This window comes from Ochotona curzoniae, unplaced genomic scaffold, assembly GCF_017591425.1.
Source record: "Ochotona curzoniae isolate NIBS_2020 unplaced genomic scaffold, NIBS_Ocur_1.0 contig_523, whole genome shotgun sequence".
NCBI lineage: Eukaryota > Metazoa > Chordata > Mammalia > Lagomorpha > Ochotonidae > Ochotona > Ochotona curzoniae.
The window spans coordinates 2935941-2955032 of NW_024466459.1; the positions used below are offsets into that span (position 1 = coordinate 2935941).

Here is a 19092-nt window from a genome sequence, read left to right on the forward strand (position 1 = left end):
TTTGGGACATCAGTGCCTGCTTGAAAGGAAATGTGTTTGCCCCTCACCATGTCACAACCCTTCCTACAACACCAGGACACGACATGAGGCAGAATCCATGAAGCACTGAGTGACCCATCACCACAGCCAAGGTCTAAGGCATCTTGGGATATAGCAGCCTAGTGGATAAAGCAGTATAATCCTTAAACTACCACTGAGCATGCGTTCTTGGAGTACAGCTGAAACTTACAGAAACCCTTGTGAGCTAATTTCCCAGAGACTTGACCTAAATAGCTGCTGTAAGTTATACTGGCTGGTTTTCATGCATGAAAAGTTCACGTCCAATACAGTGAAAGATATGGTCTCTTAGGGCAGTTCAACAATTCTGTGATAAGATCAGTCCTCAGCAGTGGTGAAACAATTAGTATGTCACGAACCTGGATCTGACGGGACCTGACCTTTCTCTTGTACTCAGGTGTCACCCTTGCCAGAGCACCTGTGCCCCTCTGCAGTTAGTTCCCTACCTGCAAGGCTCTTTGAGCTTCTAGAAGCGACCAGATGCCTCGAGCAGCACTGTATGATTTACTGCTTTTATTCTAGCAGAAGGCTCAGGGCAAGTCCAGCCTGCAGTGTGTGTTTTTGCTTTATCCAGAAACACAATGGGTGACAACTCAACATTTAAAACCTGTCCAGGCATTCTGGCCTTTACAGGGAGTTATGAGGTGCCACAGGCAAGTCCTATAATTAAGCTCTGACTATTCACCTGGGATGTCTGTTCTGCTGCCAACAGTAGTAACTGTGGAAATAAGGGAAAAGCACAGGAACATTTCACCACTAAAAGTCTACTTAATGCTGTTTAAACCCTTATGGCCTACGAAGACTTTATGTTACAGCAATTTCCTCCTCAATGGCCCACTCCCTGCCCTCAACACATGGCTCTGACAATGCAGTGGAAGAGAGAAGCAAACATAAAGATGTGACATGGTCAGTGTTCTCATGGCTCCCAAGGAAACTGTCTCCCATGGGCAAAGTGGAGCCCATGGATAGCATCAGCCCAATCAAAGGGAAATGCAGTTGATAGCCACAGCCTGAGTATAACGGCCCAGCAGGCATGGCTTCTGAGAAAACAACATAACTTCTCTAGAGCGCAGAATCCAAAGGGGCTCTGTCTATGACAGGGATTTTATTCACAATTCTGCCTAGTCAGTCTCAACAGGTGGTTTGTTTCATAGGGTTATCCAGAGGCAAACTGTTCCCAGCGATGTCTCATTATGCCTTGCTTTGTTTTCTTACTCAAGAGACAACATTGAGAGGAAAGTCTGCTTATTTTCCAAAGAGAAGGATTTGAGGATGTTTACCAAAGTTAGCTTTCTCAGAGAATTCCCCTGACCCCTTCTTTCTCTTAAGCAGACCTCTCCAGCTTTTCTTTTAAATACACAAAATTAAAGTAAGTCTTACAACACATACCACACATTAAATTTCCTAAATACAGATATAGCATCTTTTCTGGCCAAATGAAAACAAATGCCTCTGTCTAAGAAGTATTGTTTTAGAGTTTTCTGTGATCCACAAGAGAGACCCCAAAAGCAAGGAAAGAAAGGTCTGGATGTTAAGCCATAAACCACCACAGAGAGGGTTACAACACACAGAAGCCAAGCCATCCTGAGGCCAGTGGAGGGATCCTGGTCAACACAACTCCAGGATGACTTCAGTGAGTGTGCTAATGCATCTATAGGGGGCTGGTGAGAAAACTAAAGGAGAAGTCATGTCATGGCAATGCCTAGACACAGCTCTGAGGAGCCAGTATCCCAGCCCATTGTAGGGGATTCTGATCTTACGGCCTGTTTGTAGGAAGCTCAGATGCTGGGAGAATTAGAAGCACAGGACCTGGAGTCCAAAGCCGAATTCGTGATCCTGGCTCCTCACTTGGCAAATCTGCAACACTGCAAGCTACCAATTGCTCTTTGCCTCAATACCCTCCTCTCCAAAGTGAGGCTGCCAACCAGGCAGTTGTGAGGACTTAACAGACAGGTCTGGGTGTGGGGGGAGTGTTCCTAGCACCATCCCCTGCTGCTGCTGCTGTTGTTGGAGTTAGGAAGTCATCAGAGTCCCTCTCCACTAAACTTCTGGGTTATCCATCAGCCCCTTCTCCCTGCCTCTTCCGCTCCTATCAAGAGCATTTGATGAAAGTCCTTTCCTGTACAATACTATCCAAATACCCTAACCGACATAATGCTTGAGACTCTGAGCCCAGCTTCCTGGTGGATGTATTAAGTTAGGCCTGCAGTGCAGGGTCTAGGCACAGTGGTGACTCCACCACGACAGACACATTGAGTCTGGATCCATCCTGCCTGTGTGTACGCTTGACCTTCACCTGACTGTGCTGCTCTTGGCCAAGCAAGGCTTACCTGTGACATGGAGCTTCTCATCGGTGACCTCAGCCTTCAAGTAAATCCGCCCTCTCTTCTCGGTATGATCCATTCCACAGAGGCTGGGGACATTGATCACACACTGCTTGTGGACATTCATGTCACAGGCTGTGGAGAGAGAAGGCGCAGAGTGAGGGTAGCCATATGCTCTGTCATCACTGCTTCAGTGCTTTGCTGTCGGAGCAGGAGTGAAAATGAGTTATCCCCTAACTTGATACTTTGCTATCATGTTTTTGGTGACATAAAGAACTGTTAGCAGATGTCCCTTATGGCACAGGCTTTGTGTGAGTGACAATATCCTTAAAATACCCATACTATATTTGTTCAGTCTTAACTGAAGCAAAATATCCCAGCCTGGTCTTCCGTGATGGTTTCAAATATTTAACAGGATATAAGAGTCACACAGGTAATATGAACAGAGCTCTGAATAAGTCCTATTTTCTACACACAGAGGCAAAGACTGTTCATTTTTAGCAGAGAATGCTTTTTGCCAAAGAGCTCCTTATGTCTTTCTGAGCACACCACCACGAAAGAGTGAAAAGAGGTGATTTGGTTATAGGAAATTCTTAACATTTTCTTTTCCTCAACTACTTCTGTATGTTCAAGAAGGTTTAAGTACATTGCCTTTTTTTTTTCTAAAGAACCTGTATTTGGTATTTTAAACCTGCCTCAAATATTTAAATATCATTTCAAGTAAAACAAATACAAGCCTGGCATTATAAGCCACTCTTTTCAGCTGACATTACGTGGGCGACTTGGAGGTGGATGTGAAAGAGATCAGTCTTATTGCAGTGAACCAAAGAAACCCTGACAATAATCCTGGGTGCCGACCATGAACACAAGACTCGGTGTAGGAGCTGCTGCCCCCTTGTCCTTTCTGGTGCCTGGGGCTTCCAGAGGGATAGTGGCTGTAACCTCAGAATTCCTTCATGGTATGCTCATTAGGTCTGTCACTCAAGGTGCAGGCGTCCTATGCATTAAGTCAAGCCAGACAGTAATCTGTGAAAAGCATCACGAATGATGTATATTTGTTGTATGTTAAACACTGTGAGCAGGAAGATGACAAAGGGACAAAGGGCGATTATAGCTGACTGACACATAAGGGTCCTGCTGGGCTTTTATTTCCAAAGTAAATTGTGCAAGATCCTGTGCCTTGATTTAGCCCATATAAAGATGTCAGAAAAGTTGGTGTTATTGATATAATGTAAGTTAACTAAATCAGAGCTTCAAGTGTCTTGCCCCAATTCCCAGTATGGGTGTTTCCAGGCTCCACCATGGATAGTCTCTGCCCACACAATCTATGCTTTCTCAGCCAGCTTCTTCCTCTACAAACTCAGAGCCTGGCCTACCCAGGTAAACTTCCCCCACAACTCTAAAATGGAATCACATGCAGGATCTCATCACACAACAGGCAAGGCACAGGAAGACACTTCTTTTCCCATTGAAGTTAGAACAGAGGTTGGAGCCCTGGCACATCTGCTTATTTTCTTTCTCCCTTCAAAAGGCACCTGGGCAGTGTCCCTGGGAAGCTTTAAAACTCCAAGGAGACAAGATTACAAGAAAACAAAAGCACTGGTTCAGCTCAGTGGTTTTCAAAATTTCTTAGTAATGGATCCTGTTTTTTGTTTTTAAAATCAAAATCTAAACCAGACTCCTAACAGACACAGGAGATGACTGTTATCTCATTAACATAAATTCAGTTAATAATAAATTCAAATTCATACCATATTTATTAGACATTCAAGAACAAGTATTAAAGCTCTCTGATCTAAAGAAACCTTGAAACAAGCTGTTAGGAATACCAGCTAATATCTGCTATGGCTTGAATGTGTCTCTTAACAGCTCATGAGTTGGACTCCTAATCCCCAGTTGTGGGATCCCCAGGATGGTCACAGTAGCTTTGACAAGAAAGAGACTTGAGCTTGCACACTTGCTGCCTACTCACCCCATGCCATGGGAGGAGACCCTCACCAGATGCTGCCGTCATGTCCTGAACTTCCTGGTCTCCAGAATTGTGAGCTCTTTAAATTTTCCCAGCCTCAGATACTTTGTTATAGCAAGAGAAAACAAACTAAGACAATATCCCAGACCGGCATCAGTAGCCCATCTATTCTTGTATTTTCTTTTTTTAAAGCTCTGTGGCATCCACAAATACTGGTTCATATACAGGAATGTATAAGCAATGAGGAGCTGTACTTACCAGCACGCTTCTCCATCCAGGGACCCTTCAGAAATGTGACTACAGGTACTGTCCAATCAGTGAAGCTGGCATATAAGCTCAGCGAGGCACCTTGACCTTTGTCAATGCCCAGTGTACAACATAATCGAGTGTTCATTCTTGTTCAAAGGTTTACAATAGTGCATACAGTGTGTTTACAGAGGGTAGACAGTTTGGTCTAGCAGTTAAGATGCCCATGTCCCACACTGGAGTGCTGGATTTGAACCCAGGCTCCACTTGCGATTCCACAAAGTGATGGCTCCAGTGGTTGACTATCATTTACCTAGCAGACTTGGTTTTGATAATCTCGGCTTTGTGAGCATTTAGCATGCTTTCTCTCTCTTTTCTTCTGTCTTCATTTCCCTCCCAATTAACACATGAAATCTAAATGCCTTCAGGACATATTATGAATGCACACAGAGCTGGCACTTACAGAACTCAGAAAACCACATGTCTGAATCCTAGGGTTTTCAGAGACACGAAGGCCACTGGCTTGGATGATGGCAAAGGCATTGTAAACTGCTCTGTGGTTGTGCAGCTTCAGGAAATGGACAGTACCTGTGGTTGCAGAAACTCTTTCCCGTCTACAATATTCCTACAGAGTCCCTTTACATACTGTGTTTGCCCCCTGTAGGAGACAAACGGAAGGCTCTAGGGCCCTGTAGGACTTCAGCGAACGACAGCATACTGAAACTTCCACAACGCCTTCCAGCATATTAGAAGACTTGAGCTCAGTAATTACCTTCTCCTGTCCTAAAAGCCCCAATTTTTACTTAAACAAAGAGTCTGGGGAAATCACATAATTTAAGAATGCTTGAAGCCAAGAGTTTCCAACGTTGTTTTTTCCTTTCTCCTGGTGTTAGACAGAAATATGCAGATGATGGGAAAAGAGAACGCAAAAGGCTGATGTCCTCTTGATGGAAGTCCTCGGGGATTTCATCTTGAACTGGACCGAGATAAATCTGACCTTTGGACAACGTGCAGGATATATGGACTTAAGATGTGAGCCTGGGTTTTGAGTTCCTTTCGTTCCCGGTTTTAAGGAGCGCCTCCTGGATTTTTTCACATCCACCCACTAATTAGAAACACAGGAGGAGAATGACCACGGCTGCTCAGCTTTATGTGGAAGTTAAACCAAAGGCAGAGTCTGGAGGTGAGTGTCTTCTATAGGCTCTGACTTTAACCTGCATTTAACAATAATGGATGATTTCTACCACTAAAACCTAAATGTAAGGGCATCTACCCATTTCATTTAAAGTCAAGTGTCTTTTTGCCTTTTGTTCATTGTTGTGCAAGTAAGTTTAACAAGCTAAAACCATCCATGGATGGGCTGGTGATGAGAAGCGACTGGGCATGCAGTGCTCCATGGGCCATGAAGATGGCTGAAGACCTTTGCAACCAGAGAAGAAAACTTACTGTCACATTTCATCCCCTGGTGGATGAGTCCGTATAGCAATGACCCACAGTGATCGCAGAAGGTGGGGCTCCCGTAGGTATGTATTTTGAACTTGTGCTTGCTCCTGGGATCCTGGGGGGAGAGAAAGTACAATGCTTACACCATGCTCGAAAGGGACACATCTTTGGATTAAACCAAATTCAGACTCCACGCCAACCCCGACACCTACAAGGCTCTGTAACCAAACGGCACACCATTCTGCAGGGTCACGGGATGGGGATGGTAAGTTACTGAAACATCAGGTTCACATGTGGCAAAATACACATTTCCTTCTCTGGCATGTGATTGGCACATGCCAGGCTTTTTACTGAAGTTCTCACTTCTGGACCTATAATTTTCAAAACCCTGGGAGTGTGTGTGTGGGGGGGGCAGTGTTATCATTGCTGTTTTCATTTACTTCCCATTTTCACTTTTATCTGAAAAGCAGTGAAGATGCAGAGAGACACACAGAGCACAAATTCCCATTGCCAGTTCACTTTCCAAATGCATTCCTGCAACAGCCAGTGTTGGGCCAGATCTAAGCCAGGAGCCCAGAATTCAATGCTAGTCTCCGATCTGGTGTAAGGGCATCCAGTACTTGAGCCATAACCTGCTGCTTCTCAGGGTGTGTGTTAGCAGGAAGCTGGACTCAGAAGCGGAGCTGGGACTCGAACCTACACACTCTGATAGAGAATGTAAGCCCTATGCTGCTTCTTAACTGTTGTACCAAATGTATGCCCATGGCCAGTGTTTAAACAACTCAGCATCCCTGCCTCCTTGGGGCACAAAATCAGGGCCTGTTTGTGAGGCAGCCCTGAATGACCCTTACCTTTTAAAACAGCTGTCGTGCAAAGTTTCCAAAATGATGTATCCCCCCAAAACTGATAGTGAGACCTTGACTAGAAACTACAATATACTGAGAAACTGGGTGTGCCCCCAAACTGATGGAGACCTTGTCCTGAAACCACAATGCACTGAGTACCAGGGTGTACCCCCAAGCTGATGGAGACTTTGTTCTGGATCTGGGCTGTCACAGGAACACTGTCTAGGCAAGCTCTAGCACAGGTGGAGATTGGAAAGGTATGGGATTTTTTTTCCTATGCCCCTACTGCAATGCCATCTCCTACCCTAGCACACCACACAAGGGACCCAAAGGGTAACCAAACGTCATTTTTTGAGTAGGTAAATTTCAGTTGTATAATTCACAGATGAATTACAGACAGGGCATACCAACTCTGGTGATTCACAAGCTTAACCTCTGGGGTCACTGCATGGGCTCAGAATCTTGCCTCGGATGCAGATACCCGTTTTATCCTTTCTGCCTCATCGATAAACTGAGAATTCGCCCATATCTGTGGCTGTTATGAGGACACAACACATCAGTCTTCACGTAACGCTTCCAATGTTGCCTGACACAGAGTCAGTCCTGAGAATATGCAGCAGGTAAGCATCTTTGCTTAGTAATTTACAAAAGTTGAGGGGTGAGCTGCGAGACCGTTTGTTTTATTTACACTCAACATGATGCAGCAGGGCCCATTAAATTCTTCCCGTCACTGAGAATCACTCTTCGTGACCTGAGTGGCTGCGAAGACAGAATTTCTGTCACCTGAATTCAGGATGGAGGAAGTCAGGGTTTATGGAAAGTCAGGAGAACAGGAGTTGATTTACAGTGGCTCACCCTGAGCTATCCAGGGTAGGAGTTTGGCATGACGGTTAAGACACTGCTCGGTTCTCCAGTGTCCTCTCTGAGAACCACTGTGTCCGAGTCCTGGCTCCATTCTCATTGAGCTTCCTGCTAATGTGCACCCTGAGTGTCGCCAGCTGATGCCTCAAGTGCCTGAGTTCCTGCTACCCATGTGGGAGACCCAGAGGGGAACGCTAGTGCTGGTTTTGACTTGGCTCAATTCTAGCTGTTTTGGGCATCTGGGAGATGAACCAGTAGATGGAAGAACTTTCTTTCAAACAAGTAAAAAGAAAGTAATAATAATAATATTAATCGTGAGATATCCTATGGTCTAGTGTTCCTCAAGTACAAGACACAAAGGAAACCATTGGCTTTTGATGTTTTAGGGCTTAGGTACTGGTGACTTAAGGAGATCACAAAGGTGATTCTGATTTTGTTTGAAATTTTTGTTAGAAAAAATTCACCTTTTGTTTGATATTGGGACATCAAATGTCAGCCACATAAGCCAATGAGTTCTGATGATATTTTTCAGATGTAGATTCGAAAATTTCAGTATGTTCAAATTGTGTAGGAAAAAGGACGGTAAACCATACATACACTGATAAATGCCTTGGCCAGAACTGGTAAAAATGAGCATCCTCTGTGTTTTTTGTTTTTGCTGTGTAACTATCACCCACATTTTACAGAGACATTAGTGACCTTTACAGGAACACGTGACAGTGCAAAGCCAGGGCTGAGACCTGACCAACATCTGATTTCCACCCCAGTGCTTCCAGATCTCAGAATGAGATCTGCCTCTTTAAGATCTTTGCAATTTCTATATCTGCAACATAATTTTTTTTGTTGGTGGAGGGGGAGATAAGCCTGCTACCTGCTTTTATAAATAAGCTTACGTTGGAAAAGAGCCATGCTCATTTATTTACATACTTCCTTGGCCACAGTGGCACAGATGAGTGATGGTGACAGTCTGTGTGGGCCCAAAGCCTACAGTGTGTACTCTCTGGACTGCCTGGGAAAGTCCTGCCAGTCATTGACATAGGGAACCCTGAAAAGTGTTACATCACCGGGAATCTGTTTGCACACTGCGTGCAGGGCCTGTTAACAAACAGACCATGAAACCCTGTCTTCCTGCAGGTGACCCTAATGGCAGGCACATTGAAGACGGGAAATCTCTGCTGTAGCAGGCCATTCCAGAGTGGTTGGTAAAGTACCTAATGGGTGCTAAGCGAGCATGCATGTAGGTGATTCAGCATTCTTGAGACAGGTCACTAATTCACCTTCTAAATGTTTCTCTTGGAGTGTAAAACATTAACATCTTTCTTGAGAGATTCCTTCCCCTAGCAAGTGGTGGCTGTGACTCTGTCTGAAGCATGGGCACAGACTGGCGCTGCGCAGAATTCCCCAGGACCCCAAGACGTGAGACAGAATGCTGAGGGAACAGACTGGTGTCAGTGTCAATTAGAGATACCCATGCTGACAGCAAAGGTCGTGTCCTATGTCTTGGAGGGCAAAGACGATGCCAGGGGAAAGAGGCAGACCAGTTTTTCCCCTTTAGAAAGCAGGCATCAGCTGCTGGCACTCAGTAAATCAAGAGTGGCAGCTCACACAGAGCCTCTGGAGTCTGCCTGTGCCAGGCAGCCCCAGGGCAGCTGTCCTGACAGTTGATTGTGTAGCTCTCTACTGACATGGCACACAGGCAGCCTGCCTCATTTTCCAGGAGAATCCATGTGCTATTCATGCAGCACACACATGGTGTCACCAGGCCCTAGCCATCTGGAGGTGAGGGAACAGAGGAAACTATTGCTTCCACCTCCTGGGTAAGCTCTAAGTCTTGGAGTCCTTCCACGCATCTGAATTACAGGTGTGGCCAAGGATCCTGCTGATGCAGTAAAATGATGACAACAAAAACAGCAGCAGCAGCACCTGTTAGTCAGTCATCAAATATGCACACTTTAGCATGCTTTCTTATGAGCAAGATCTTATTGTAGAACCAAAGAGTCTTCCATCAAAAGAGCATTTACTGGGCCCCTGGAGACCTGGCACAGGCTCTGTGACCATGAAAAGTCAGGTCACTAATTTGTAAAGCAGAAATAACACCACCAGTCTACCTATGTCATAGGCAAAGGGTGAAATTCAACTCAGGGTACAAATAAGAACAATCTGGTAATGTGGAGATCACTGGATGAACACATGCGATTACTATTGTATCAATCCTGGAAATAGAAGCATGTCCAAGGTTTCCCCCAAATACATCAGTGGCCTGGGTTGAACGAGAGAGACTGACTTTCAGTGTTCACAGGAGGTCAGGTGAAAACCAACTGGGCTCCTACACGCCTTTCCTCTGCACCTCAGTGCCTTGGCCATTGTCCTGATTGATGACTTGTGAACCTGCCCACCTGAACCACCTTATGCACTGTGTCCACCACATGGACATGGGAGTCAGGGCCCTGGAAGCCCTTCTCCAGCATGACTAGCCTCTTTTTGTCTGATAAGACAGCACATCATGCAAACTAAAGGGAGGTGACTCATGATTTTCAGAGTGCTCCTCCAACCAAGATCTCCCTGGCTCTCCGCATTACTACCAACATCCACTGATGAACGAGGCTTTCCACTTTTTTGGGATCTGACTTCTTCCTCTTGGGACTTGAAAGTGTTGAATCAGATTGGCACTTTAAAAATGGTTTTGCATGAGGCCTAACAGGTGTCAGGAGGTGCCTGGGGCTGCTGAGGGTGGAGGTAGAAGACAAGAGGGAAGCCACTGCTGCTAGAATTAAAGTTGGAAACAACTGGACTAGATGGTCTTTTTCATACTATCTTGATTAATTTTTTATTTTGAAATCATTTAAGACTCAAAAGATCTTGCAAAAATAGTACAGACTGTTCCTGGGTATTCTTCATCCTGCTTTCCCCAGAGAGAACATCTTACATAACCACAGGACGTGAGCAGAACAAGGACATGGACACCAGCCCAATGCCATCAACTAAATGGCAGGCTTTAAGGTTTCACCACATTTTGTATACATAATTCCAGGGCGAGTATTTTCATTGTACGGTTTATGAATTAAATCTCTTTTGACTGAGGACGGAACAAGGTAATATTGGCTAGCTAAGCACCCCAAACTCAAGTGCAACTGCACTAAAGGGACATCTGTTCCTTGTGCATTAAATGTGTAACCCAAGGGTATTCATGTTAAGGGACGATGGGTGGATGAAAAGTCTGATCAGAATGGTCCCTCCTAAGGAAAGAAAACACAGGCTGTTTCCAAACCTTTCTGATAAGTTTTCCCAAATGAACTGATCTGAAGGCACAAGTTGACACCAAATACGATGTCAGCCTGGGTGATGAGAAATGGAAAGGAACGTAGGCACTGGATACAGGTATTGAAAGGTCATCCCCTACACCCAAACTCTGTTCACCTATTGTGTATTAACTAAAACAAATTAAAAAATACTAACTACTCTGAAGTATTCCACTCTACTCCAATAACAAGCATAGTTGAAAAACTAAGGGTGTCAGCCCAGTGCAATAGTTTGGTGGTTAAATCCTCGCTTTGCATCCACTGGGGGTCCCATGTGGGTGCCAGTTTGCATCCCAGCTGCTCCAGTTCCCTTCCAGCTCCCTGCTTGTGGCCTGGGAAAGCAGTGGAAGATGGTCCAAAGCCTTGGGACCTTGCTTCTGCGTGGGAGACTCCTGGCTTCGGATTGGCTCAGCTCTGGCTATCACTTGGAAGAGTAAACCAGTGGACAGAACATTTTTATGTATCACTTTCTCTCTGGAAATCTGCCTTTCCAGTAAGAAAAAAATAAACCTTTCAAAATGAAGCAAAAACAAATGGTGTATAGGCTTTGGGGCTTCCAGAGGATGCTAGGGGTGTGGACTGGAAATACAAGGTCAACAAGGAAATTTCAAGGCCTAAGCTGTGCCCCGCTGAGTTGCAGAGTAAGTTTCTTAATGGCTGCCAAATAAACTGGGCAAAGGGTGACTCATACGGGGTTCACACGTGGCTTGATGTGACCCAAGATGTGTGTGGCGGGAAGCTGGGCCATGGAGGAGAAGCTGATGTTTTTGGCAGGTGTCCCAATGTCACTTGTGTGCAGGCCATGAGGAGTCTTGGGACTCTTCCTCAAATCTCTCAGCCCTGGCCCTTAGCTCCTCTCACCTGTCCTTTCACCTGGACTATCGTCTTCATCCTCCTCATGCCCAGAACCTGCCTGCTGACACAACTGAGGGAACAGCAACAAAGTTTCCACACTTCTCTAGGAAGCAGCACCGGATACACCCAATGTGTTTCACTTCTGTCCCTAGAATGCCAAGATACTATTGGCCTAACTACCTCCATTTTCGGTTCTTCTTCACAACCATCATCATCACCACCATTATCCTTACAACACACATGCATATGTGACTGACACAACAGTCTATAGGAAAAGAGATACTCCTTAATCTGAGGACACCTGCTGAATTAACATCTGTACCAGAACTAAGAACAATATGGAGCTCTGAGCTTCGTGAAAACCAAAGCAGGAAGGTGAAAGACACTTGGTTCTCATGGGACAGCACAGCTACCTGCATACAGACATTTGTCTTGTTCTTTGAAATAATTTGTCTCATATATGGTAACTCTTCATGAAGTGGGGATGAAAGCAAATGACTAAATCCTTAACCAAGGGCACTTACATCACTGGCTCCCCGAGGATTCTAGGGGACATGGTCTCATCCAAAGGCACTTCAAAAAGTTGGTAGAAAAATGAATTAAAAAGTTGACTTCAGGACATCTTTTTTTCTCCTGAAGCCCATGCACAGTTCTTTTAAAATATTACATTTTGTATGAGCATTTTTTAAAAGTTTTATTTATTTTTATTGGAAAGTAACTCAGAGTTAGAGGGAGGAGATACAGACAGAAAGATCTTCATCTGCTGGTTCACTCGCCAAGTGGCTGCAATGGCTCGAGCCAAGCCAATCCGAAGCCAGAAGCCAGAAGCCAGGAGCTTCTTTTGGGTCTCCCATGTGGGTGCAGGGTCCCAAGGCTTTGGGCTGTCCTCTACTGCTTTCCCAGGCCACAATCAGGGAGCTGGAAGGGAAGCAGAGCAGCACGACACAAACCGGTGCCCATATGGGATCCCAGCACATGCAAGGTGAGGAATTTAGCCACTAGGCAACTGTGTCAGGCCCTTTGCATGAACTTTTAAAAAACCCCTTGTGTGAGTTACGACAAGTTTGGCCGTATTTAGTGTCATGAAGAAAGTGACCGGCAAATGTCAAGTCTGCCCTATTACAGGTGACACCATGCGTCTTGCTGCTGAAATGCATGCAAGTCCAACTTTTTGCTTCTCTAGCACTGGAAGGCCGTCTCTAACCCAGTGGGGCTCTAGGCTATGACTTCCTTCAGGCTCCCTCTTTCTATTTTTGATTTTATTTATTAAAAATGTATTATTTTTGATACAGTTCTACAGACTCTAGGACCTCTCTCTCTCCAAATCCCCTTCACCCCCTCCCCTCTATTATTATAGTAATATCGTCCTTCTTAACCAGTCATAAGTTCATCATTCTATTTAAGTGTACCCTGACACTGTAAGTATGGACAAAGGTAGAGAGTTCAGCAAGCTACTGTCAAGACGTATTTAACAGTCTCATTGACAGCAAGAGGATGCCTCACTTTCACCATCGATGAGTGCTCATGAGCCCCACCTGCAAGCCCACTGTGGGTCACTCAGACGCAGAGAACATATGCAACACCAGAACGCTGCTCTCAGGATGAGCCGGGTACCAGTCCTGGGCACTTTCTCTGGAAGTGTTTTGTTTCAGCTCTATGGCATAAAGAGTTTCCTACTATAAGGCTGCTGTGTTACTGTGACAGAATCAGACCATGTGATCAGGGTGGTTTTTTTTCTGTGTGTGTGCCTAGTGATTACTTTGTATAAAATGTATATAATTACTTTGTCTATAATGTCCTGAGCAGTGCCCCATGGCCTGGTGGCTCTCTGCCTTGCTCACACTGGTCTTGCCGAATGCTGCTTATTTGAAGAAAGTTTAAAGAACTTCAGTATTTGGAAAAAATATTTAAATTTTGATCCTAATACATGTGAAGCACTTTTACATTTGGACTGATCTGTCAACCCAGACTTTGCAAGTGAAGGCAGTCTAGCAGTCCTCCATTCATTAAATACTGAACCACAAACTGTTTAAGAAAACATGCTAGTCAATTTCCACCAGTGAGAAAATGGCTAAACAAACCATGCTATATTTCTATGCTGGAATACTATGAAGAAATTAAATCAAATGAACAAGATCTTTGTGACAACACAGACAGGTCTCCAAGATACGCTTTCTGGGGAAAAGAAAAACTCCTAGCACGAACATCAAATACCATGACATTTATATGAAAAACAGAAACAAAAATAACCCTGTCACAGACACAAACAATGCTGTTGTTTTTCCTCTAGATGGATATTTACTTCAAATGCCTCTGGGGAAATGTGGGGACAGGCCAGGTTCAGAGACAGAAGTGAAAGGAAGCTTTCAATATTATCTGAAAAGATTTCAGTTAATAAATGAGTTCCTGCATTATCTACATAATCTAAATTAGCGAGCACCCCCCCTCCCCGCCGGCTGCATCCATCTGCATCTATTTAAGCAGATCCATGAGATGCCATTAGGAGAGGATGCAGGTGTCGGGGAAGCAGGCTCAAGTGCATTATCTGATGACAAACTAGTGTCTACAGCTTCTCCAGGCATCTAGTGAGAAGTGTCTATATGCAAGGACCCAGAAGACATCTGGTACAGTCAGCTTTTATGGGGTGCAGCCAGTGACAGCCAGCACCCATCAACAGTGGGCCTAGGAGTTGATTAGTGCTCCTTGAGCTGGGCAGGAACAGGAACTGGGCTTGTGGCTAAAAAACACCTAGACTAATTGGATTCATCTGTACCCAATATCCTGGCTAAATTAGGACGGGAGGAAGGGGAAGAGTATATAAGGAGAGGTGAAGGAGCAATAAAGCGGGACTTCACAAAGACTTCTACCATCACTGGTCTCCTATCAGTGCTTCTGGTTCTGCTGATTGGAGCAATCATGGTCCTTGTGTACTGCTTAGATGGGACAATGGATATAGTAATGTTGTTTCTGGTTTGTGTACTATCAGGAGTGCCAGGAGAGTTGAGACCTAGCAGTGGAATGTGGGCAGAGAATTCAGGGAAAGGTGAATGTTTGCAGCTTTGTAACTGTATCCAGGTTATTCGTTGCAGGTCTCATAGGATAACTTATATTGTTGGGGAAGCTGGAACATAGGTCTTCAGCTTAACAGATGGACTTAAGGGTAATGGCCATTTGTTCCTTTTTGGATTATGTTTGGTTGGATAATGATTGGTTGGATTGCCGTATGGATTTGTGATTTGCTATTTCTAGTATGCGCTATTATCACCAAGCTTGGCTAATAAAAACTCCTTAATAAACCTTAGACATGCCTGGAGTGATCTCGCTTGCACCCCATAACAACTATCCATACATCTTAAATTTTAATTAAAAGCTGTTTTATGAACAATATTTTCCTGTCCTGCAGTACATTTATGGCGTCATCAAGATTAAGTTTTAGCTCCATCAATTATAGATTTCAAATTACAAAACACCTTTAAGAGTTTAATATGGAATTCCAATATTAAAACATTTAAAATGTATGCATAAATTATAAAACCTAATCATTATGTCTAAGGAAAAAACAAGGCTATTTCCTAGCTATTTATCAGCTTCTTCATTTTGCCTCACATGTTCCTATGCTGACGTCACTGTGTGCTTGCACAGGTGGTTTGTCCAGGTTTGCGGGTCTCAGATGTGGACCAATCCTGTTTCACTTGTGTGAGAAACAGAAAGCACTTTTAACTTGCATTCACTTTTTTTCACCGTTCACTTTGGGAACCCCTAGCTGATACAGGAACTTGTACCTGGAATATAGACAGTCTCATGGCAGAAGGAAACAAACAGCAGGACTACTTAAAAGGCTCTTATATCTCCTACTCAGGAATAATAGCATGATGCCAGCCCCCATTTCACTGGCCACAGCCACAGGGCCAAGCCGAAAGTCCACAATGCAGAGGAAGAGGCAGCTAGTATTTTGAACAATACTCTACAAAGACCCTTAGGAAACGTACTGTCTATTGTCACCTTTAGAAATTTGGTTAAGAGTGAATAGGATTGGGCCTGGCGCGGTGGCGCAAGTGGTTAAAGTCCTCACCTTGCACGCCTGGGATCCCATATGGACGCCGGTTCTATCCCGGCAGCCCCACTTCCCTTCCAGCTCCCTGCCTGTGGCCCGGGAAAGCAGTCGAGGACGGCCCAAGGCCTTGGGACCCTGCACCCGCGTGGGAGACCCGGAAGAGTCTCCTGGCTTCGGATCGGCATAGCTCCGGCCGTTGCGCTCACTTGGGGAGTGAATCATCGGACGGAAGATCTTCCTCTCTGCCTCTCCTCCTCTCTGTATATCTGCCTTTCCAATAAAAAAAATAATAATAAAAATAAATCTTTTAAAAAAAAAGAGTGGATAGGATTAGGGGTTTGAACTTTGAAAGCATGCAGGTTTAAACTTAACAGAAAATCATTTCCAGCAGAGGATGTAAGATAAAACTGTCCTACAAATGTTCTATTAGCTTGGCAGGAAAGCAGTAACATACAACCTCAGAATGTCACTTAGCACCTGGAGTGTTTACTCACTCATTTTGTATGTCACTGGCCACAGAACACCTGTCCACCCAGTCCAGACTGAGCAATGAAAGAACATCTTCCATGGGGAATTCTCCATGCTCAGGGCAAGGGCAAGGGCAAGGGCAAAGAAAAGCTAGCGGTGGAAGGGAGCAAGCGTCAGTTAATGCATCCTGCAATGGGCGTGCTTCAGTCCCTCAGCTCTGTGGGCCTATGTGGACCCCAGGCGAAAGTTCCACATCACCAGGGGAAGCTGTGGTCACACAGGAATGGATGGGGCTAGGAGCCTCATTCAGGTGAGTAAACTCCTGGAGAAGAACCAGGATGCAAGCTTCCACAGGCATTTCTTCACGTGCACGACATTCTCAGGAGTTCACGGATGTTTCTGTTTAAGGACATATTGTTATTTTTCTTTTTCCCACTGTCATACTCAATAAAAGAAATTCATTTGACTATTGTATATTTTTGCCCATTCTATTCTAACTGCCCTTATAACCCTGAAGACAGTGAGCTCTTCAGGAAAATCTCAAAGCTTGAAACATGTTTTAGGTTGAAGTAGTTTCAGACTCACAAGTTACAGAAAACAGTGAAGAGAGTTCCTGGGTATCCTTCACTCAGCTTTTCCCCAAGATAATCTCTTATATAACCACAGGACATTGTATAACACTATGAGCCAGCCCATGTGTCATCACCAGGTTTTATACACACTCGTTGATTGTGTGTGCACGCACGTACATATAGGTGCATGCATAGTTCGATGAAACTTTATCACACTTCCAGTCATGATACAGAGCTGCTCCACAAAGAAGCTACTCCCTGCATCTGTTGTCTACTACAGGGAGTTTTATAGAGCTTCTTAGCACTAAATAATGTTTATGCTAATTACACCCTTGGTTAGCCCCAGAGCCACAGCTTGAAAGAGAAGGAAACTGAAACATAAGGAGCATCTTAACGACGTGAACCTTGCCAGTGTTGTACAAGGTAGCACGACTCCTACAGACATCAATGGAGAAACACAGCTATTCAAGAGCTTCCAATATCTCACTGCCTGTGGTAAACAGAAGACAGAATTGGGTCACTGTGTGAGACGTCCTCTCCGTCATTCTGGATGCTATGGGATACAACATCATTTGCAAAAAGCCTGGTTTTTAGGCAAAACCGTAACATGGGAAGATTCCCCAAAGGCTGGTGTTTACTCATCCGATGAAACACAGAGGCGACTTGGTGTTATTTGACTGCAAAGTCCATGTGGACAACATCCCGACTTTAGGTACTGCTAACCGTTCCTGTTATCTTGTTTAAATGCATTGTATTTTATTTCAAAGGCAGAATGTGTGTGTGAGAGAGAGATTTCAAAGGCAGAATGTCTGTGTGTGTGAGAAAAAAATACAGGAAGAGAGAGAGGGAGGGAGTGGGGGGAGGAGAGAGAGAGAGAGAGAGAATATCATATCTTCCATTTTTCCATCTACTGGTCTTTTTCTACCACAGCCAGGGCTGTGCCACGGGTCTGGAACCTTACTGAAGTCTTCCACATGGGTGACAAGGACCCAGGCACTTGGACTACCTTCTGCTGCTTTCCCAGGCACATCAGCACGTGGAAGGGCAGCCAGACCCTGCACCTGTGCTCTGATAAGGGATGCTGGCCCTGGGATACCCCTGATCTTTAGGCAGGCTGCTCACTACTCCCAGAGAATACTTCCCAAACAATTTCCTTCTAGTTGTGAACAGAGAAATAGACTTTCTGACATGCCATGATCCTCACTTCATTTTTATGGTACCAATGCCTGTAGTAATTCATTAATTTTCAATTGTTTTATTCACATGTGTATTTACTTAGAATCACATTGACAGTAGGTAACTTAAAGCATGTAGTTAAATATAAAGAAACATAGACAAGGATACTTGAACAAGTTCACAGAAAAAAAAATAGAAAGAAGATAATATTTCAACACAAAAACTACTACGTGAAATCCGTGCATAGTTTTTTTTCAAGAACTTTCTTAGGAGCTCTGGATTCTGAACATTTTAGTCTAATTCATTCAAAAAGGATATGAAGGAGAGGGGAACAGTTTTTATAGCTTCCACTGTTGTTTACCTCAACAGTTCATCATTCCCTGCTACAGGATGCAAAACTGAACACACCTGAGTGTCCCACACATCATCATATGTGCGGAATATGCTGTTTTACCAAAAAGATTCATCCTCAGTTTCTCAACATGGGCTATTTTTACTTTCTCCTGCCACAGGCATTGAGTACACATTGTCCATGCATCTTAATGGATCCTTATGAAAAAAGCAAACATGCGCCAAAGAGGTGGACACACAGCAGCACACGAGAAGCTCTCAGTCCGCTCCAACACACGGTCTGCTTCAGGTTGGCCTCTCCCGACCCCCTCGCCACCCCAGCCCATGCGTTGGGGAGCCTCCTGTTAAAGCCTGACAGCAACCCCCCTCCCATCTTAGCCAGAAAGCACCAAGCTCTAACTATCAGGCTTGAAGCTAGGTTTGGGCATCCTTCTACAAGTTAGGTTTCCTCTCATCTGCTCAAGGATGGTTCCAAGCGTCCACAATCTGGTGGCTGGTACTTTTCATCTCTCCACGTCCCCAATCTGTTTCTGTTTTGATGATTGACCTTTCATGCCTTGTCCGAAACTGGG

General features: G+C 44.6%; 1 protein-coding gene across 3 annotated transcripts in view; it reads right to left on the reverse strand.

Annotated features, from left to right (window-relative positions):
• The window catches only part of PRKCA (protein kinase C alpha), a 374168-nt gene that overhangs the window by 95089 nt on the left and 259987 nt on the right, over positions 1 to 19092 (reverse strand). For all 3 annotated transcript variants that reach the window (XM_040989542.1, XM_040989544.1, XM_040989543.1), the window contains exons 4-5: positions 6043 to 6154; positions 2388 to 2516 (exon numbers count right to left, since the gene is read on the reverse strand). In XM_040989542.1, coding sequence (XP_040845476.1) covers positions 2388 to 2516; positions 6043 to 6154 — 241 coding nt within the window. The remainder of the gene's footprint in view (positions 1 to 2387; positions 2517 to 6042; positions 6155 to 19092) is intronic.